At 46.8% G+C, this 17,902-nt stretch overlaps 1 protein-coding gene and 1 pseudogene across 2 annotated transcripts in view; one reads left to right on the top strand and one right to left on the bottom strand.

The window, feature by feature from the left end:
- Positions 1 to 17,902, top strand: part of LOC148338179 (uncharacterized) — a 118,610-nt pseudogene that overhangs the window by 81,056 nt on the left and 19,652 nt on the right. Inside the window, exons 4-8 of the transcript XR_015842921.1 lie at positions 3,106 to 3,132; positions 8,514 to 8,540; positions 8,630 to 8,656; positions 16,993 to 17,019; positions 17,701 to 17,727. The product of XR_015842921.1 is annotated as an uncharacterized LOC148338179 (transcript). The remainder of the gene's footprint in view (positions 1 to 3,105; positions 3,133 to 8,513; positions 8,541 to 8,629; positions 8,657 to 16,992; positions 17,020 to 17,700; positions 17,728 to 17,902) is intronic.
- On the bottom strand, positions 9,585 to 16,342 carry LOC148338180 (uncharacterized). The gene is made up of 4 exons (XM_088292500.1): positions 16,308 to 16,342; positions 15,327 to 15,455; positions 14,353 to 15,233; positions 9,585 to 9,640 (listed from the first exon to the last, which is right to left on the bottom strand). The coding sequence occupies exons 1-4, from the start codon at positions 16,340 to 16,342 to the stop codon at positions 9,585 to 9,587; spliced, it is 1,101 nt and encodes a 366-aa protein (XP_088148626.1).

The following is a 17,902-nucleotide window of genomic DNA, read 5'->3' as shown; positions in this document are numbered from 1 at the left end:
TTGTCTTGCCTTTCCTGTTCCTTTTCACTGACACGCTCCACCACGTTCTTGGTGAATGGAAGAATCGTGTGAAGCTCGCAACCACCTTTGGGCTTTAGTTGGCCTATCTTCTCATGGTAACCTGGCCCATGTGGTTGTATTAACATCGTCCAGATGTCAGGCTACCTTCTTTGCGCTCGCACCGCTGCTTAGGCTCAGTGACGCCAACATGATTTAAAATGATAAACCCTCATTTGGCGTTCCACCACCATTTGTTGACTGGATGGTCGTTGTGTGTTGAAGATATTGTAGCGTCTATTATGGATTAAGGAGATATTAGTCAGTGAACTCATGTTTATTAACAACCAAAACAGTGAGTGTTTGTCCGTGTTTGACATCAAACGATGAAGATCTCACACAAGCTCTTTAGCAAACGGAAAGTTGCGTTTATGAACTGGGAAATACCAGCACTCAAAGTAACAGACCATAATTGCTACAAACCCTCATTGGCATCACATGAAAATAAAATGCATAATTAAGTTTGTTGCAATATACCACATTAGACTGCAAAAAAAAAAAGAAAAACGTATGTTCCTCCTAATATGACTCAAATAAGGATTTTTGTTTGTTTTTACCTTGCGCATTGATTTTGCAAATCAATTTACTACTATTAAATTATGCATACGAGTGAAGAAAAGCAAAATGTTTTGGATGAAGGTGAAATAAAAAAAATATATAAACCAATGCAGGTGTTTATTTTAGTGTTCTTTAGCACAGTGCATTTTTCTAATTCACTACCATCCTCTGATTTCATGACCTCTTACATTTGGGGGGAAAAGGCTTGGTGCCCAAGAAGAGGGAAACTTGTTTTCAAATATTTCTTTTTATATTCCTAGGCAGTTTTGTGGTATTGGTGAAACTCTGCATAGTGTATAGTTTTGGTTTCATTTTAAAGTGCACTAAACAATTAAAATAACTAAAAAAATTAGGCTACAGTATTGCTTTCAATTTAAACTGCACCATCATTTGACAACATCTCAGAAATGCTGGTACAAGCTGCAAAGTTTAATCAATGTTGGATGTTGTATCATCTTATCAGTTTCTACATACCTTAAAGAATTCAAGCTGTAAAGTAATTATGGTTATATAAAAGCAGCTGCTTGCTGTTGCAATATGCCACAATTTACATAATAGTCGTGATTAGTCAACTAATCGGATCATTTCGGTGACTAGTCGACTACCTAAATAATCGTTTGTGGCAGCCCGACTGTCAGATGGTGAACCATTTATCAGAAATGTAATTGTTAGCTGGAATCTCTGCATTATTTTGTTAATTACATTTTTAATAAATATATTTTCTCTCTCCTCTTCACTCCTTTCAACTTGTACCTCTTAAATATGTACCGCTCTTGAGTTTCCTGTTTTTGCCATTAAGGTCAAGTTTAAGGTTGAGGTTGCTTTCACTGCATTGCTTTTTGAGTCTGCATGTTTGTTTAGTGTCTGGCCCAGGAGGTCCTTGTCCCAGCGTCTAGACACAAGCCACTCTAATTGACTTGGTCTCCATGGCTCATAAACTCCAACACCTCTCACTTCTTTGCCCCCTCCTTTTTTTTATTCATCATGTTACAAAGCTGCTGTTTCTGTTCAGTCAACCCGAAAAATTGACCGCTTATGTAGATTTGGGCAGCATTAAGTGTACTATTTGGTTAACCAACTTTTAGGTTGAGGCTTGTAGTGGAACCTCAAAAGTAGAATGCCCACAGAAGTCAAACTACGCCAAATTCAACCCAAAATTGAGGGAAGAATAGAAAAATCACCACCATCGCACAAGATGTCCGCGATCATATTGCATTTGTGGCATACCAGCCTTAATCTATAACACACACTCAAAATTATGTGGAGTAAACTGTGTCACATTCACAGCAGTAATAATCCAACACAGTCATACGCATCACCAGTTGTTATTTAACTACAGTATACACAAAGGCAGGGGTTCCCACCAGTGGCCTTTGGGAATTTGGGGAAAATATTTGTGTTTTCCCGAACGGCTGGTATCGTCCAAAATGCAGCGTTTTTTTATTTTTAATGATACAACATCACTCATATAATTTACGCACTCCTGGGCATCCAGCCACACCAGTTTGAGAAATACTGCCCTATAGTAGGAATTGATTAAAAAAATTAAAAAAAAAACTATCCAAATTCCTGTTTACCATAACAGGTCCTTTGGTAACTAATCTCATGAACTTGTTCTGTATCATATTTTAGATGCCTGATTCCAGACAAACCTCAATACATGTGCAGTGAGCAGAGATGCACATAATATATTTTCTAATGTCTGTTTTCTCTCTCTGTTGCAGGACCTCCTGTAAGTGCATTTGCGTCTCAGCCAGTAAGGTAGTATTAAAGATAACCAGTGTGAAGGCACGTAGCACGTAAAAGTCACATTCAGAGGGTGTATATTTCTGTGTAAAACACAAACTGTCATAAAGAATTTACACATCTGCAACCACAGTGCCGGACCACTGATGGAAGTGTGTGCGTGTGCATGCATGTGTGCATTTTGGACAGCAACTAAGTTATTGTTCTCTGAGGGCTCATAAATGTTTTACACACACTATTCATGTTCTAACCGGACACAACTGCTGTCTTCCGGTTGGAGATTTCAAGAGTGAAAATTCCCAGGTCCTGCAACACATCATTTTGTGTTATCGTTGTGTTGTAAGAGCAAAGTAAGAATTTCATTGCGCAGTGTTATCATTGTGCACACGTGGCAAATAAACATCTTGAATCTTAGCATATCAAAAAGATTTAAAATTAGTGGGTGGGGACCCTCTGAGTGATGTGTACAGATATTTTTTTTTTCCTTTAGGAAATAATGGAAATTGTTGCTATCATAAGATCTGTGACTGCAAGTAACATTGATGACATTCTCAACTATCATACAATTGGCGTCAGACTGGAGACTGTATACATTAGAAACTTCCTGTCTGTACTTTCACACATTTTGCAAATACATCTAATCCCTGATTGTCATTCAATCATAACACAATGTTCTGAAAATTTGTCTGCCGCCCCGTTCTAACCTGTTTCAATGCTTCATCCTTTAATCTCTAACCTCACCAGGGCAAGGCGGGACGGGATGGATACCCGGTAAATTGGATTTTTTTTTTTCTCTCTCTGGCCTGTCACTCCTTTTTGACCCAATCAGCTCTTTTTAACCTCTCGTGGAATTTGCTTCCTCCTATTTTACTTCTACTTGTTACTCTTTTTATAGTCCTCTATTCCAACTGTTGCCGCTTTTTTTCCTTTCAAACTTTATCCTGCCCCACAACATTTGAATTCAAACATCTACACAAATTATGTTCCAAGCTGTTTTTTGACGTGTTCTTTCTTGGAAAAGGAGAATAGGTGTATTGAACGAGACACTTGTTTTAGTCTGAATTCACATGAATAAATCAAAATGCTTAATTTATTGTGATTATTTTGACTTCTCCCCCATCCCTTCCCATGCAATGAACTAGTCCATCTTCTATTGGCCTCCTAAATATGTCACTCCTTTTTTACGCTATCATTACTTATGATTACATTAGAAGAGAAGAAAAAAAAAAACAACTATTAATACAGGCCAAACATGCACGTAATGCGTAATAGTCATTTATTCATACACTTAGGATGAAGCTTTATCAACAGCTGGGAGTTCAGTATCTTGCTCATGTGGCATCAGATTTTTTTTTGTACTCCAGCTAGTTCACTCTTTGACCTCACATGCCTTTTGAAGCCATTTGAGCATTTAGTTGATATCCTAAGAGTGCACTGAACAATCTGAGCAGTTAGGAGAAAGAGCGTATTAGTGCATGGACCTTACGATGCATAGCAAGGATATTGAATACCTGCTCAAACTGCTTCCATAGCGAGTGTCACGTGAGGCTTCATGTGGGTTTGCACAGGATAAGTAGTGTGGCGCGTGGATGGACGCGATGAAATGAAACGGCCTTCGGCTCTGTTGCTGATTTGCGGTTTCAGCATCATCAAATTCTCATCAGAGCACACCGATACACACTCGCCACCGGAGTGCTCAAGTTTTATAAGCAGATTGAGTCATCACAACTGGCTATCTGCACAGTGTTTTGGTGCACACGTGAGCAATTATGGGTTGTTTTAGCCAAGACAACCTGTCTTGCGTCTGGCTGTAACAGTTGACTGCATTCTGCGTGTCGTCTGATTGGGGAATTTTGGGAAGTCGATGCCCTGAGGGGGTGTAAGGGGTTCTCTCTCGGTCCGATTTGCAGTCTGACTGGCAATGCACAGCCCTCTTGTCGGGAAATGCCTGCTGCTAATTACACACAGGTGGAGCGAAGGCACAAAGTGTGTGAAACATTTGTTTTTGTTGGTCTCTGGCTCAATTTGTCTTTGTCACCGTCTTAATCAGCAATCCCTTAAAACTGTTTTTCTACGTCTCAACATGGAACAGAATTAATGTGTCACTTTAAAGATACATAATCTGGAATATCCCTCCATACTTAATTTGCAGTAGTCGGTACGTTAGCATCATATTGCACAGGAAAACAAAATAGACTTAACGAGTCATTTCCAAGGAAAAATAAAATAAAGTTTGGTTAGCACGGTGGCGTGGTCGTTAGCACATCTGCCTCACAGTTATAAGGTTCGCCATTTGAATCTCATTCCAGGCCCCGCCTGCGTATAGTTTATGTTCTCGCCATGCTTGTGTGCGTTTTCTCCGGTTATTACATCTTCCTTAACAATAAGTTTATTGTTATGGTTGCACATTATGGGCAAAACAGGAACATGTGTCAACAAGATGCAGTGCAGAAAAGCGAGGATTAATTAAAGAGGAAGATGCTTCAAAGGTTGCTAATTGCTGACATCAGGAACAAAATAAATCCTCAACACAGTCAGATCACATTTGTTCTTGAAATTTGTATATTTTACTGATTCAAATCCTGAAGTATTTATTTTCCAAACACATATTTACAATGTACTGCAGATAATGTCATGAGAATTTCATTGTATTATTAATTTCTATTGTAGTTTAGTAGTATTATATATATTTTTTTTAATAATGAGATTAATGGTATGTACAAACCCTGGGTAGTACAGTGTGTTTTGTCACTTTCTGTCCACCGTGTTTATTTATTTATTTTTTTTACCGTTTCCTCCTCCTAAAGTCTCATGCACATGGTGGCTTTCATGTGTCCCTCCATCGTCATGCAGCGTTCCCCTCAAATTACTTGCAATCCTATAAACGGTTAATGACATGGTTTGTGTAACTCAAGCAGTGTGTGTGCATGCACAATCATGTGCGTTGATTATTCATCTCATGTCTACCTCGTAAATCACCCCTGAGAAGCTCGTGCCTTCCTGCTGTCAAACAATCAACATCTTACAGACTCTGCAGGAGAAAACGCACCAAATGATTCCAATGAATATACGCAGTCACCACCACGGTCCGAGTGTTTACACAACAATGTCAGTTTGTGACACACAACGGGTCATGGGCCTCTATTGTTCCATCCTGCACATTAAAGCCGGACGGTCAGTCAACAACAAGTCACGGTTGTGTTCCGCGGATAACTTTGCTGTGCTGTGCTGTTCTTTTAAGAGGCAAATGTCATGTAGACTAAATTGTGATCATGTTCTGCAGCTTTGTGCAAAATGTACTTGTTCACCGGTTGCTGTGTGAGGGGAGTACAGATTAGATAACCTAGACATGATCTCATGTTTTAATATCCCTTAATTATGGCTGTGGAACTTCATGTGTGGACCACAAAGTCATGTGCAGTGGAGACGCTTGTTCTGACATGGAGACCAACTTTTTAAAATGCATCCTCAACAATTACACCCCACTGACTAATTGGGAAGTCTGCACTGTCGGAAGCATCGTAAAGAAGGTTAGGACTCGCCTTGTCTTGTTTCATTGGGACAAACAGACGCGTTCACAAACATGCACAGACAAGTGACCACCTGTGGCCAAGTTATATTCCAGAAGCGTGTTTAATGGCCATTAAAGTAGTGGGAATGCTGACCGTTCCATAAGAAAACTTAAATATCCTCCAGATTAATGACCGCTTCACAATAGTTATGTTCCTTATGTAAGTAGAGAAATGTAGAACACATCATACATCCAAATTTAAAAAATATTTTCATTATTGGTCTCATATGGCAGCACTGCGCCATTTTACTGTCCAGAATAGCATAGTGTTAGATTATTACAGCTCTAATCTGTCAAGCAAAGTGAATAATTATTTTTTTATCAAAAGCAGAATCTTTGACACGGTGAGCATATGGCAGAAGTAACTAGTAACACAGAGATTTCAGAATCAACCACACATTCCATTGTAATCCATTCCATCGTATGCATAAATATAATATTTCATCGGTCTTGGGTGTAATAATTAGTATGCAAGTGTGCACCCTGTGTCAATTAAATAAACATCAGACACTATACAGTAGCACTGAGTGAAGTTAATACAGAACATTATGCATTTGGGTCTGAGAGTTTTTGGAATTTTGCCTTTAGACGTCATTCCAATGGATTCAAGATGTGACTGAAGAGTCTATTTTCCGTTTTAATTTCACACAGGGAATGAATGGCTGGATCGATGGCTGATGGAGTTTGCCATTAATACTTGGATGTAAATCCTTTGCAGTCAGGAGTCTGGATCACCAAATGCTTCCCTGGATAAGTTTTGCCAGGCTTTCACTGTTGACACCTTCACTCGTTTCCACCATGTTGGACCCCTGATGTGGTATGCTTTGGATCATGAGCTGTTCCTTTCCTTCTACAAACTTGGCATTTCCTATCAGCCTTGGTTTCTGTTCCAAGAATATGATTCCAAAACAGGGGCCGATTTCGATGCCTATTGTCTGCAATACTCATAAAGCCCTGTATCCAAAAACACATAAACACATTCTTAAGTGTTTTTTTTTTACCATTCACATCTCCATGCCTTTTGCGAGACAGAAAAGTACATCGGCTCAGAAGATCGAGACACTTCCATTCTGCCTCTTCTCCTCCTATATTTCTATTACTAGTACCCGGGAGTCTGATAAAATAGGAACCATACTTATGTTAGCTATTCAAGGCCAGATGACGATGGTCAATGATGGATTCCAGTTTGCGTGAGTTTAAAGTGTGACCCAAGGGAGCCTGTAAAAACAGGTAGCTTAACATTGTGTCCGCTTGTTAAAGAAGCAAGTCAGCGTTGAACATTTGAAGTCTTTTGAGAAAATTTGATTCAACTTGATGTTCAAGTGCTCTTTGAGGCTTTTAAAGTCCAGAGGCTCTTTAGAGGATGCGTGGTGTTTTATTTATTCTTTTTTTTTTTTTTAGTACCCAGGTTAACAGGACAACTTTCACTGCTGTTTTTCCACTGCCAAGATTTACTCCTTGAGTGAATTTCTACCCATTTTCATTCTCAACACTATTTTTCCTAATAGACATTTAATAATGTAGGTCTATATTAAAATACAGTGCCGTAATTCTTTGCTGCTTTTTGAGTCATTTCCTTAATGTATGACGTGCTGTTGGTGTGCTTTACAAATTCTGAGTTGGAACAACACAATCTAGTCATCGTGCAAACGCGTGATGTGACAAGGAAAAATTAATCTGGGGATTCTATCATCTACATTGCATAAATTAAAAAGAGAAAAAAACATTTTTTGACTTTATAATGCATCTTGGTCACATGGCCATTAACCATCAACAGTTCATTGTTGCAAGAGTAATAAATCATCTGACATATACCAGCTACTCAGTAGCAGCGTCAAATGAATGGCATATACATTCTTTTATAACTGTCACAAAGGTTCAAATGAATGGGGCTGGATAAATTACATTTTGAAGTCTTCTTTTTATCTATTGCCTTTTGGTCTGTTTTTCCCCTAATCTCACATTATGCTTGCTAATCCTTCCATTATTGTATGTGTGATGATCATCATGTATAATTTACTTATCTGACAGGCCATTCCTTATTCTCAACGAGGGACGGCCCTTTGATTGTAGAATCACACCGAATGTCGTGGACTCTTGTTTCGTTGCCCGTGTCATACCAAGCAGAATAATGCTGCCTGTAGAAGATGACTTCATGTTATCTCATTGAAACTAAATTAATAGTGCATCAGTGCATGGTTGTCACCGATTAGGAGATCTCATTTTACCTCAGATGCTTCAAGACACTACCAACAACCAAATCCACATATTTGTGAAAATTCTTAATGTATTATTTTAGTTTGATGCCCATGCTTATTCTTAACATTTTTATTTGGCTGAAGTGGTAAACTACAAATCATCATAAAGGCACCACAAACATTGTGCAAATGTTTTTTTTTTAAACAGTATGCATTGAATATCTTATGAGATCTTACCATTTAGTTAGTCTGTTAACAGTTTTGTCTCTCCAAGGGATGAATGAGCATACTTTTCCAAAACGTAAAACCTCTGTAATAGTTGTGTGACGACACAGCTCCCAGAATGTGTGTTTTATTCCTTCTCTTTATCGGTCTCCTAACAGGGTCCTCTTGGATTGGATGGTAAACCAGTAAGTAGACCATAAATCACAAATACAGAACATGCTTCAAGTCTGCTTTAGACACGGTTGAACTCTAACTGTGTTTTAACTCCTTTCAGGGAATTCCGGGTCTCAAGGGAAGCCAGGTAGTCTGTTCACACGCACGCACACATGCTCACGCACAAACACACACCTGTTGTCTTGTTCTTGGTCCACGTCAACGCTTGTCGTTTGCACCAAAGGAATTCCCATTTTCAGAGCAATGGATCCATGTGTGTGTTTGGTCTGGAACCTCATCAGTCACTTTCACTGCTCCTCAGGGAATGTTTCAAGTCCAGTAAACCACTGACGGTAGCCATCTTGTTTTTTGTTCTACCTCCCAAGTCATCCCAAGGTTGCAGGGGGTGGGGTTGAAGTTGGTCAAGGCTCAACTGCACCAAGTGCTGAAAGCCTTGTTGCACTTCACTTCTGAGTGCCATTCATCAAGCTTTCCCTAAAATCCCGCCGCACTGTGAGACAATTTCAGGTGTTGCGAGGAAACTAAGGGAAGCACAGCAATGAGGTGACACACTCGTGGGAAAACGAGTGAAATTGTTTTGTGTGGGGCTCATATAAGGGCCCCCCCGAGTAGGTGACTCTTCATCTGGTCAAACGTTATAACCCTTTACCTCATCAGGATCGTCCTCTGAGCAACTTTCACTCCAAGCATCATTAGCAAGCCATTGTTTTCTGCGCGCTCCAGTGGACTCACTCTTACAAGCCATTGTAGAATTCTTTCTTGAAATTCTGACTGCACAATAATGAATTGTTAAAATGTTTACCTGATCAATGCGGCTTGCATGAATTATGTCTGAATGCAAATCAGCCACCAAATTGCAAAATATGCGAATGAATTATTGGATGAACAGTACATTTAAAAAATAAAAGTATGTAAAATGTTCATGAAATTCATACTTTGAATAACATTAGTAGTAGTATTAGGACATTTCTATAGCACATTCAAAAAATGTTTTTATTTTACATTTAGCCGACTTCAGGTAACAACAATGGTGTTTATTATTTCTGTGTAGATTCTCAATCTTTAACATTACACGGCCTCTTTCTTAAGCACACTGGCTGTATTCTCCCCGCTGTAAAATGAGAGAAAGATGTTGGCAAAAAAAATCAAAAATAAGGATGTCGCTTTCCACGGATTTACCACAGGACATATTTACCTGAGGCGTAAAAGTTAGATACTCTCGTGTCCCCTAATGTCAACAGTACCATATGCACCCATGCCCAGATGCAGGAATGCCACATTTAAAGTATAGACAGGCAGACATTCACACTCTTATTCACGTCTATGGGCAATTTAAATTCGATTACAATTAGCAATTAATTTATGTGCTCTTGTGTGAATCGTTTTTTTTAATTAATTTTTCAAAATCTTACAAGTGTCGCGGTTCTATGAACCGTGTGGGAAGGAAGGAGGACCCAAAAGCGACAGGTGAGTGGGTAACAGGGTTTATTGAAGGCTGGAGTGGGGAGGCGAGCTGGAGAGAGTCCACCACAAGGCAGGCGTCGTCAGGGACAGCGTTGAATGAAGCCGACGGGCAAGTGCCGGGTGGCGCGGACGAGGGTGCGGCCGAGCGGGGCGCGCCGGGAGGCGAAGTCGGGCTGGCGTGGTAGCGGGAAGCACGGCGGAGCGGAGAGCGCTGGCGGGATGCTTGCCGGGCAGGATCTCGGAGGCGCTGGCGTGCGGAGCGGGACCAGACGGGTTCAGGTCGGCTAGAGGGGGGAGACGGAAGAGCAGGGGTCAAGCAAGCACGAGAGCACGACGAGTCAGGCGATCGGGAAACAGGACGAGACATGAGCCAGTACCACGTGAGGTGACAAGATAATCCGGCGTCGGACTCCTGGCGTGGCTGGTTCTTAAGCCGGCGCTGATTGCCGGCAACGAGCTGCAGGTGCGCCGGAGCCGACGCCCACTTTCTCCGGAGGAGGGCCTGGCTGGGTGGATCGCGGATCTGTAAACAAGCAGAACTGCCACGCCCTCCTCCCCGACCCGAACCGTCACAGTACCCCCCCCCTAACGGACGCCTCCTGGCGTCCTACCCGGCTTGTCCGGGTGAAGTGCGTAGAACTCCCTGATGGGGGCGTCGGTCAAAAACAGTTTTCGGGAGATCCAGGAGCGCTCCTCCGGACCGTAGCCCTCCCAGTCCACAAGGTACTGGTAGCCCCGGCCCCGGCGCCGCACGTCCAGGACTTTTGCCACCGTGTAAGCCGGGTGGTCGTCTATTATCATGGGGGGTGGGGGGGGTAAAGCCGGAGGGCTCAGAGGGCTGGAGGATACCGGTTTGAGGAGGGAGACATGGAATGTAGGGTGAATTTTCAGGGAGTCGGGAAGCTTGAGTCGAACAGAGCACGGGTTAATGATTCTCTCGACGGGAAAAGGACCGATAAAGCGAGGAGCCAGCTTACGAGACTCGACTTGGAGGGGAAGGTCGCGTGAGGAGAGCCACACCATCTGGCCAGGCACGTAGTCCGGGGCTGGGGACCGGTGGCGATCAGCCAGTCGTTTGGTCCTCTGGGCTGTTCGGATGAGGGCGGCCCTTGCCTCGGCCCACACCCCCCGGATCCGGCGGAGGTGCTCCTCAACGGATGGAATGGCCACGGTATGCTCCTGGTCTTTGAAGAGAGGTGGTTGGTAACCAAAACAAACCATGAAGGGAGACATACCTGTGGCCGTGGTGGAGAGGGAGTTATGGGCGTACTCGACCCAGGGTAGTGCGTCGCTCCAGGAGTCCGGGTTGCGGGCCACCACGCATCGGAGGGCGGCTTCCAGGTCCTGGTTGGCCCGCTCCGTCTGGCCGTTGGATTGGGGGTGGTAGCCCGAGGAGAGACTGGCGGTGGCCCCGACTGCCTTGCAGAATTCCTGCCAAACTTGTGAAGCGAACTGGGGGCCCCGGTCGGACACGATGTCCTCCGGGATGCCGTGGGGTCGGAAAACGTGTTGGGTGATGAGTTTGGCGGTCTCAAGCGCGGTGGGCAGCTTGGGCAGGGGGACGTAGTGGACGCACTTGGAAAACCTGTCGACCAGGGTGAGGATGACTGTGTGTCCGTTGGACGGAGGGAGGCCGGTGACAAAGTCTAGGGCGATGTGCGACCAGGGACGACTTGGGATCGGCAGGGGCTGGAGGAGGCCGGCGGGGACCGCGTGGGAGGCCTTTCCGCGGGCGCAGACGGAGCAGGCTCGCACGAATTCCCGGGTATCCTTTGCCATCCGGGGCCACCAGAAACGCTGCTGGAGGAAGCGGAGAGTGCGTGCCACCCCCGGGTGGCAGGTGAGTGTGGATGAGTGTCCCCATTGCAGTACCTGTGACCGCACGGTGTCGGGAACGAACAAGCGGTCGGAAGGGACTGGGCGCGGGTCCGGTTGCTGCTCCTGAGCGTTGCGGACGACCTGCTCGATGTCCCAGGTGGCCGCTCCCAGTAGACAGGCCGAGGGAAGAATGGGCTCCGGAGCGTCAGGGCTGGCAGGGGGCGAGAACTGACGTGAGAGGGCGTCCGCCTTCCCATTGTTCGAGCCGGGGCGGAAGGAGAGGGTAAAGTTAAAACGGCTCAAGAACAAGTTCCAGCGTGCCTGGCGGGGGTTGAGTCTCTTGGCGGACTGCAGGTATGCCAGGTTTTTGTGGTCGGTCCAGACCAAGAAAGGGGTCGAGGTGCCCTCGAGCCAGTGCCGCCACTCCTGGAGAGCCCATACCACCGCGAGGAGTTCTCGATTGCCCACGTCGTAGTTTCGCTCGGCGGGGGATAGGCGCCTGGAAAAGAAGGCACACGGATGGACTACCTGGGTACCGGGATCCCGCTGGGAGAGGACGGCCCCCGCCCCTGTGTCGGAGGCGTCCACCTCCACGATGAACTGGAGAGCGGGGTCTGGGTGCCGGAGTACGGGGGCGCTGGTGAAGGCCTTCTTCAGGTGGGTGAAGGCCTGGGCGGCCGCCGGGGTCCACTGGAATGTGGTGGCTGTGGACGTAAGCGCGGTGAGTGGACTGGCGACCTTACTGTAGTCCCGGATGAAACGGCGGTAGAAATTTGCGAATCCGAGAAAACGTTGAAGCTCCTTCCGGGTGGTGGGCTGGGGCCACTCCGCCACGGCCTGGATCTTGGCCGGGTCGGGGCGAAGTTGCCCCCGGGCGATGATATAGCCCAGGAAGGGCACCGAAGGGACGTGGAACTCGCATTTCTCGGGCTTCACGTAGAGGCGGTTCTCCAAGAGGCGCTGGAGGACCAGTCGGACATGCCGGCGGTGATCTGCGAGAGAGCGGGAGAATATGAGGATGTCGTCGAGATATATGAACACGAACCGGTTGAGCATGTCGCGGAAAACGTCTGTCATGAGGGTCTGGAAGACGGCGGGGGCGTTGGTAAGTCCGAAAGGCATCACCAGATACTCGAAGTGCCCCAATGGTGTGTTGAACGCCGTCTTCCACTCGTCCCCCTCCCTGATGCGGACCAGGTGGTACGCATTTCGTAAGTCCAACTTTGAGAAAATCTGGGCCTCACATAGAGGTTCGAACGACGGGTCGATGAGGGGGAGCGAAGACTTGTTTTTGACAGTTATCTGGTTTAGGGGTTTGAAGTCGATGCAGGGGCGGAGCGAGGCGTCCTTCTTTTTCACAAAAAAGAATCCCGCGCCCAGAGGAGAAGACGAGGGGCGGATGAGACCGGTCGCAAGCGACTCACGGATGTACGTCTCCATGGACTCCTTCTCTGGCCTGGAGATGTTGTATAGGCGGGTGTTGGGCAGGGGGGCCCCCGGGAGGAGGTCGATGGCGCAGTCGTACGGACGATGGGGGGGGAGGGTACGGGCAAGGTCCTTGCTGAAGACCTGCGCCAGGTCGTGGTAGTCCGGGGGGACGGAGGAGACGTCAGGGGGGAGGGGGGGGGAAGCGCAGAGGAAGGGGCCGGATCCGCTGAACGCAGGCAGTGGGAGTGGCAGAACTCACTCCATCCGGTCAGCACGCACCTCCTCCAATCGATGGTGGGGTTGTGGGTCTGGAGCCAGGGGAAACCTAAGACCAGGGGGACCTGGGGAGAGTGGATCAGAAAAAATCTGATGGACTCCCGGTGATTACCCGAGACGATGAGGGTCAGGGGAGCGGTCTGTTGGGAGACCCGGGCGATGAGATGCCCGTCCAGCGCGACCACCCTTCGGGGGGACAGAATGGGTTCCATGGTGATGCCGAGCTGGCGGGCAAGGGTCAGGTCCAAGAAGCTGCCGTCGGCCCCCGAGTCGACCAGCGCGGTGACCGAGCGGGGGGTGTGTTGACCCAGCAGCCGGGCGGAGATGGACATCCGGGAAGAAGAGCCAGAAGCGGATACCAGCAGGCTCGGCGTTGGGCTCTCCCTCAGCGACGAGCCTGCTCTTTTGGTTTACTGGGACAGTGGATCAAGAAGTGGCCGGGGAGGCCGCAATACAGGCAGAGCTGATGGGACCGACGGCGCTGGCGCTCCAGAGGGTCCAGAGTAGTTCTTCCTACCTGCATAGGCTCCTCCGCGCCGGTGGATAGCTGAACTGGCGATGGCGAGCGAACCTCGGGTCGGGGAATGGCTGCCCGGGCGGCGACTCTGGAGGGGCGTCGGAAACGATCAGCCTGCCGGTCCCGCAACCGATGGTCCACCTTGATGGCCAGGGCGATTAGTTCTTCAAGAGTCGTGGTTTCGTCACGGATCGCCAGCTCGTCCTTGAGGGCGTCGGTCAGCCCGTTGAGAAACGCCTCGCGGAGAGCCGGCTCGTTCCAACGGCTCTCGTGGGCCAGGATGCGGAATTCCACCGAGAAGTCGGCCGCAGAGCGGGAACCCTGTCGGAGGGAGAGGAGCCGGCGGGACGCCTCGCGCCCCTGCACCGGGTGGTCGAAGACACGGCGTAACTCCTGGCTGAAATCCGCGTAAGTAGACATCACAGGTGACGCCGCCTCCCACAATGCGGTTGCCCACTTGGCGGCGCGGCCGCGAAGCAAGTTGATGGTATAGGCGATCCTGGCCCGCTCGGTAGCGTAACTGTGGGGCTGAAGGTCGAAAACCAGGGAGGTGCTGAGTAAGAATTGGCTACACGAGCCCAAGTCCCCGGAGTAGGGTTCGGGAGTAGGAACGTGGGGCTCTCGACCGCCCGCATAATGCAATGCGGCGGCCGGGGGAGCCAGGGTCGCGTCCCTGGGGAGGTTGGGGGGGGGAGCGAGTGAACCCACCTGGTTAGAGAGGTGCGAGAGCTGGTGTTGGATGGCCTGGAGGGAGCCCGGAACTTCCTGCAGCATCCGATCATGGCGCTCGAGCACGCTGCCCTGGTGGGCAAGCGCTTCGCCCAGGGGGTCCGTGGTCGCGGGGTCCATTAACTTGGCCGGATTATTCTGTCGCGGTTCTATGAACCGTGTGGGAAGGAAGGAGGACCCAAAAGCGACAGGTGAGTGGGTAACAGGGTTTATTGAAGGCTGGAGTGGGGAGGCGAGCTGGAGAGAGTCCACCACAAGGCAGGCGTCGTCAGGGACAGCGTTGAATGAAGCCGACGGGCAAGTGCCGGGTGGCGCGGACGAGGGTGCGGCCGAGCGGGGCGCGCCGGGAGGCGAAGTCGGGCTGGCGTGGTAGCGGGAAGCACGGCGGAGCGGAGAGCGCTGGCGGGATGCTTGCCGGGCAGGATCTCGGAGGCGCTGGCGTGCGGAGCGGGACCAGACGGGTTCAGGTCGGCTAGAGGGGGGAGACGGAAGAGCAGGGGTCAAGCAAGCACGAGAGCACGACGAGTCAGGCGATCGGGAAACAGGACGAGACATGAGCCAGTACCACGTGAGGTGACAAGATAATCCGGCGTCGGACTCCTGGCGTGGCTGGTTCTTAAGCCGGCGCTGATTGCCGGCAACGAGCTGCAGGTGCGCCGGAGCCGACGCCCACTTTCTCCGGAGGAGGGCCTGGCTGGGTGGATCGCGGATCTGTAAACAAGCAGAACTGCCACGCCCTCCTCCCCGACCCGAACCGTCACAACAAGCCTATTTTTGAGGTAGTACATCCTAATTTCTCCTGCCAGCAAAGTCAAATGATTATTTAAACTTTTAGAATTATATTTGCACAGTACAGTGCAAAACTCTGCCATGGTTTCACTTCTGTTCGCAGAAGTGAAACCATGGCCAACAGGTTAGCAGGTATACCTTCCCTAATAATGAAAGCCAGCCGTCTAATCAGTCCAACCTACTTTGAGGTACGGATGTAGTGCAGAAAGGATCAGTAACGATAGAAATGTCAGGTTAGCATGTGCTGCTGGATGATAAGAGCCTCGGGAGTCTCTTGGTGGAGAAACAGAATAAAAAAGTTCCAATGACATAATTGAACTCGTGTTCATGCACATATTTCTCAAGAGGATCAACCTTGCAACCTTCTGTTTAAAAATGGACATTTGGAGCTCAGTCTGACACAATATTTAATTATGTAATAGCTAACACTTGTGAGGGTTATTTATTTTACAAATCAAGTTGTCTGAAACTAATATTTTTGATGGACAGGTGCCCTCCCATGGTCATGAACTCAAACTGAAAAAAAGAAAGGGCCGTCATTATTGTATCCTACTGGGATACATTCAAGATTTTTTTTTCATATGCGCAGCTGTCAGTTCAGTTTGTGTACTTTCTCCCACTCGTTCATCTATGGCCTAATTGCTGTCGTGCAATTAACTAATATTTGAGGAAATGTTTAAGGTTTCAAATTAAATACAGGGTAGGTTGGCAGAAATTGACTAATTGGGATTTTCTTAAGTTGTTTGTTTGCTGTTACTTTGGCTTCCTCCCACATTCCAAAAGCTTGCACATCAGGTTAATTGAAGACTGAAACTTTCCAAATGTTTGAATGTGAGTGTGGATTTTTCTTCATAGGTGCTGTAGAAAATGGATAGATGTAGACATTTTTTAATGGGATGTGGGGAAATTTTTCTTTGCTTGCGTTTTATTTAGACTTGGTTGTGCCTTAATTTATTCATGTTTAATGAATCAGTTCCACTCCATTTACATAATTCCCAATGATCAATTCATTGATTGATCTATTTCAACATAAAATGGTTTATAATTTTGGTTTACAGGCGGCATTTGCTAAGAGGAGAAGGTTCAAAGTTCAACCTTACTTTGCACCATACCCTCATATCATCAGTTGGCCTTATGTTTGCAATGAATGTCGTGAGTCCTGGAGACAAAGACTGATGTAGGAAGAAAGGATTTTTTTCCCCTCCACTTTAATCTCACAAAGAACAATTGATCTTTAAAACGATTCTTGAAAGATGGTGTGTCAAGTCGTAATATCTTCCTACGGTGAAATGTCTTCAAGACTGGTTGAAGCAAGAGGCATCACTGCCTTAGCTTGACATTTGATGAAATGCCGTGAGGTGCCATTTTCGGATACATGTCGCTTGTCTGATAGATGATATATCTTGACCATCTGTCTCCACTTTCCTCCTCCACTCCCACAGGGACCAGCCGGGCACAAGGGAGAAAAGGTATGATTCGCTATGGTCCCACAGCAGTTAACTAAGTGCTTTTTTGCATGTATCTCACATTAATTACCTGACAACAGCAACGTCTTTGCAAACATAACTGATTGGCTGTTTTCTTCTTCTTCGGCCTACCACATTCACATTTCACCGGGCATCCATCAAAGCAGCCGAAGATTACCATGTAGAAACGTGGGAGCTCATGTGTCTCAGCACATTCTCACGTCAGGGCACTTAACCGGTTTACAGACCTCGATGATAGCCAGATGTTTTCCCGCTTTCTGAGTGAGGCGAGAGCTGGCAGAGAGGCATCATACACAGGAAGATATTTATGCACTGCGTCCATGCCGCAATTAATGCTCCAATTTGTCTTGATAAATGCATCCGCAAAGTACAACACAACTGACATAAACAGCATCCGTCACGGTCTGACAAGAACAGATTGCAAATGTCATGTGATGCTGAAGTTTGGAAAATTGGCACCTTTCATTTAATCATGCTATGGTGATCAGATCATCTTGTAGTCTCCAATTTTTCTTCAGAGAACTCTCAAATGATTATAAATGGAACAACGTCCAGAGCTTGTTTAGGGACAAATTATTTTCTTTACACAGGGTTGACCTTTTTTTTTTATTGTATATCTACTGCACCAAAAAATAATACATGTATTTTCCTCTTTGCTTCCAGGGTGACCAAGGAGACATTGGGCCAAGGGTAAGACACATTTCAATGTAGACACAAATCTCATGTAAAATCATCCATTCATTATCTGAGCCGCTTCTCCTCATGAGGGTATCATGGAAATTATCCCAGCCGTCTTTGGACAATAGGCGAGCTAGACCCTGAACTGGTTGCGATCCAATCGCAGCATGTTAAAACAGACAAAACA

Source organism: Idiotropiscis lumnitzeri, chromosome 4, assembly GCF_059441095.1.
Source record: "Idiotropiscis lumnitzeri isolate Australia: NSW breed Sydney's pygmy pipehorse chromosome 4, RoL_Ilum_1.0, whole genome shotgun sequence".
Taxonomy (NCBI): domain Eukaryota; kingdom Metazoa; phylum Chordata; class Actinopteri; order Syngnathiformes; family Syngnathidae; genus Idiotropiscis; species Idiotropiscis lumnitzeri.
The sequence above is the reverse complement of the archived record's forward strand: the minus strand, read 5'-3'. Positions and strand labels throughout refer to the sequence as shown.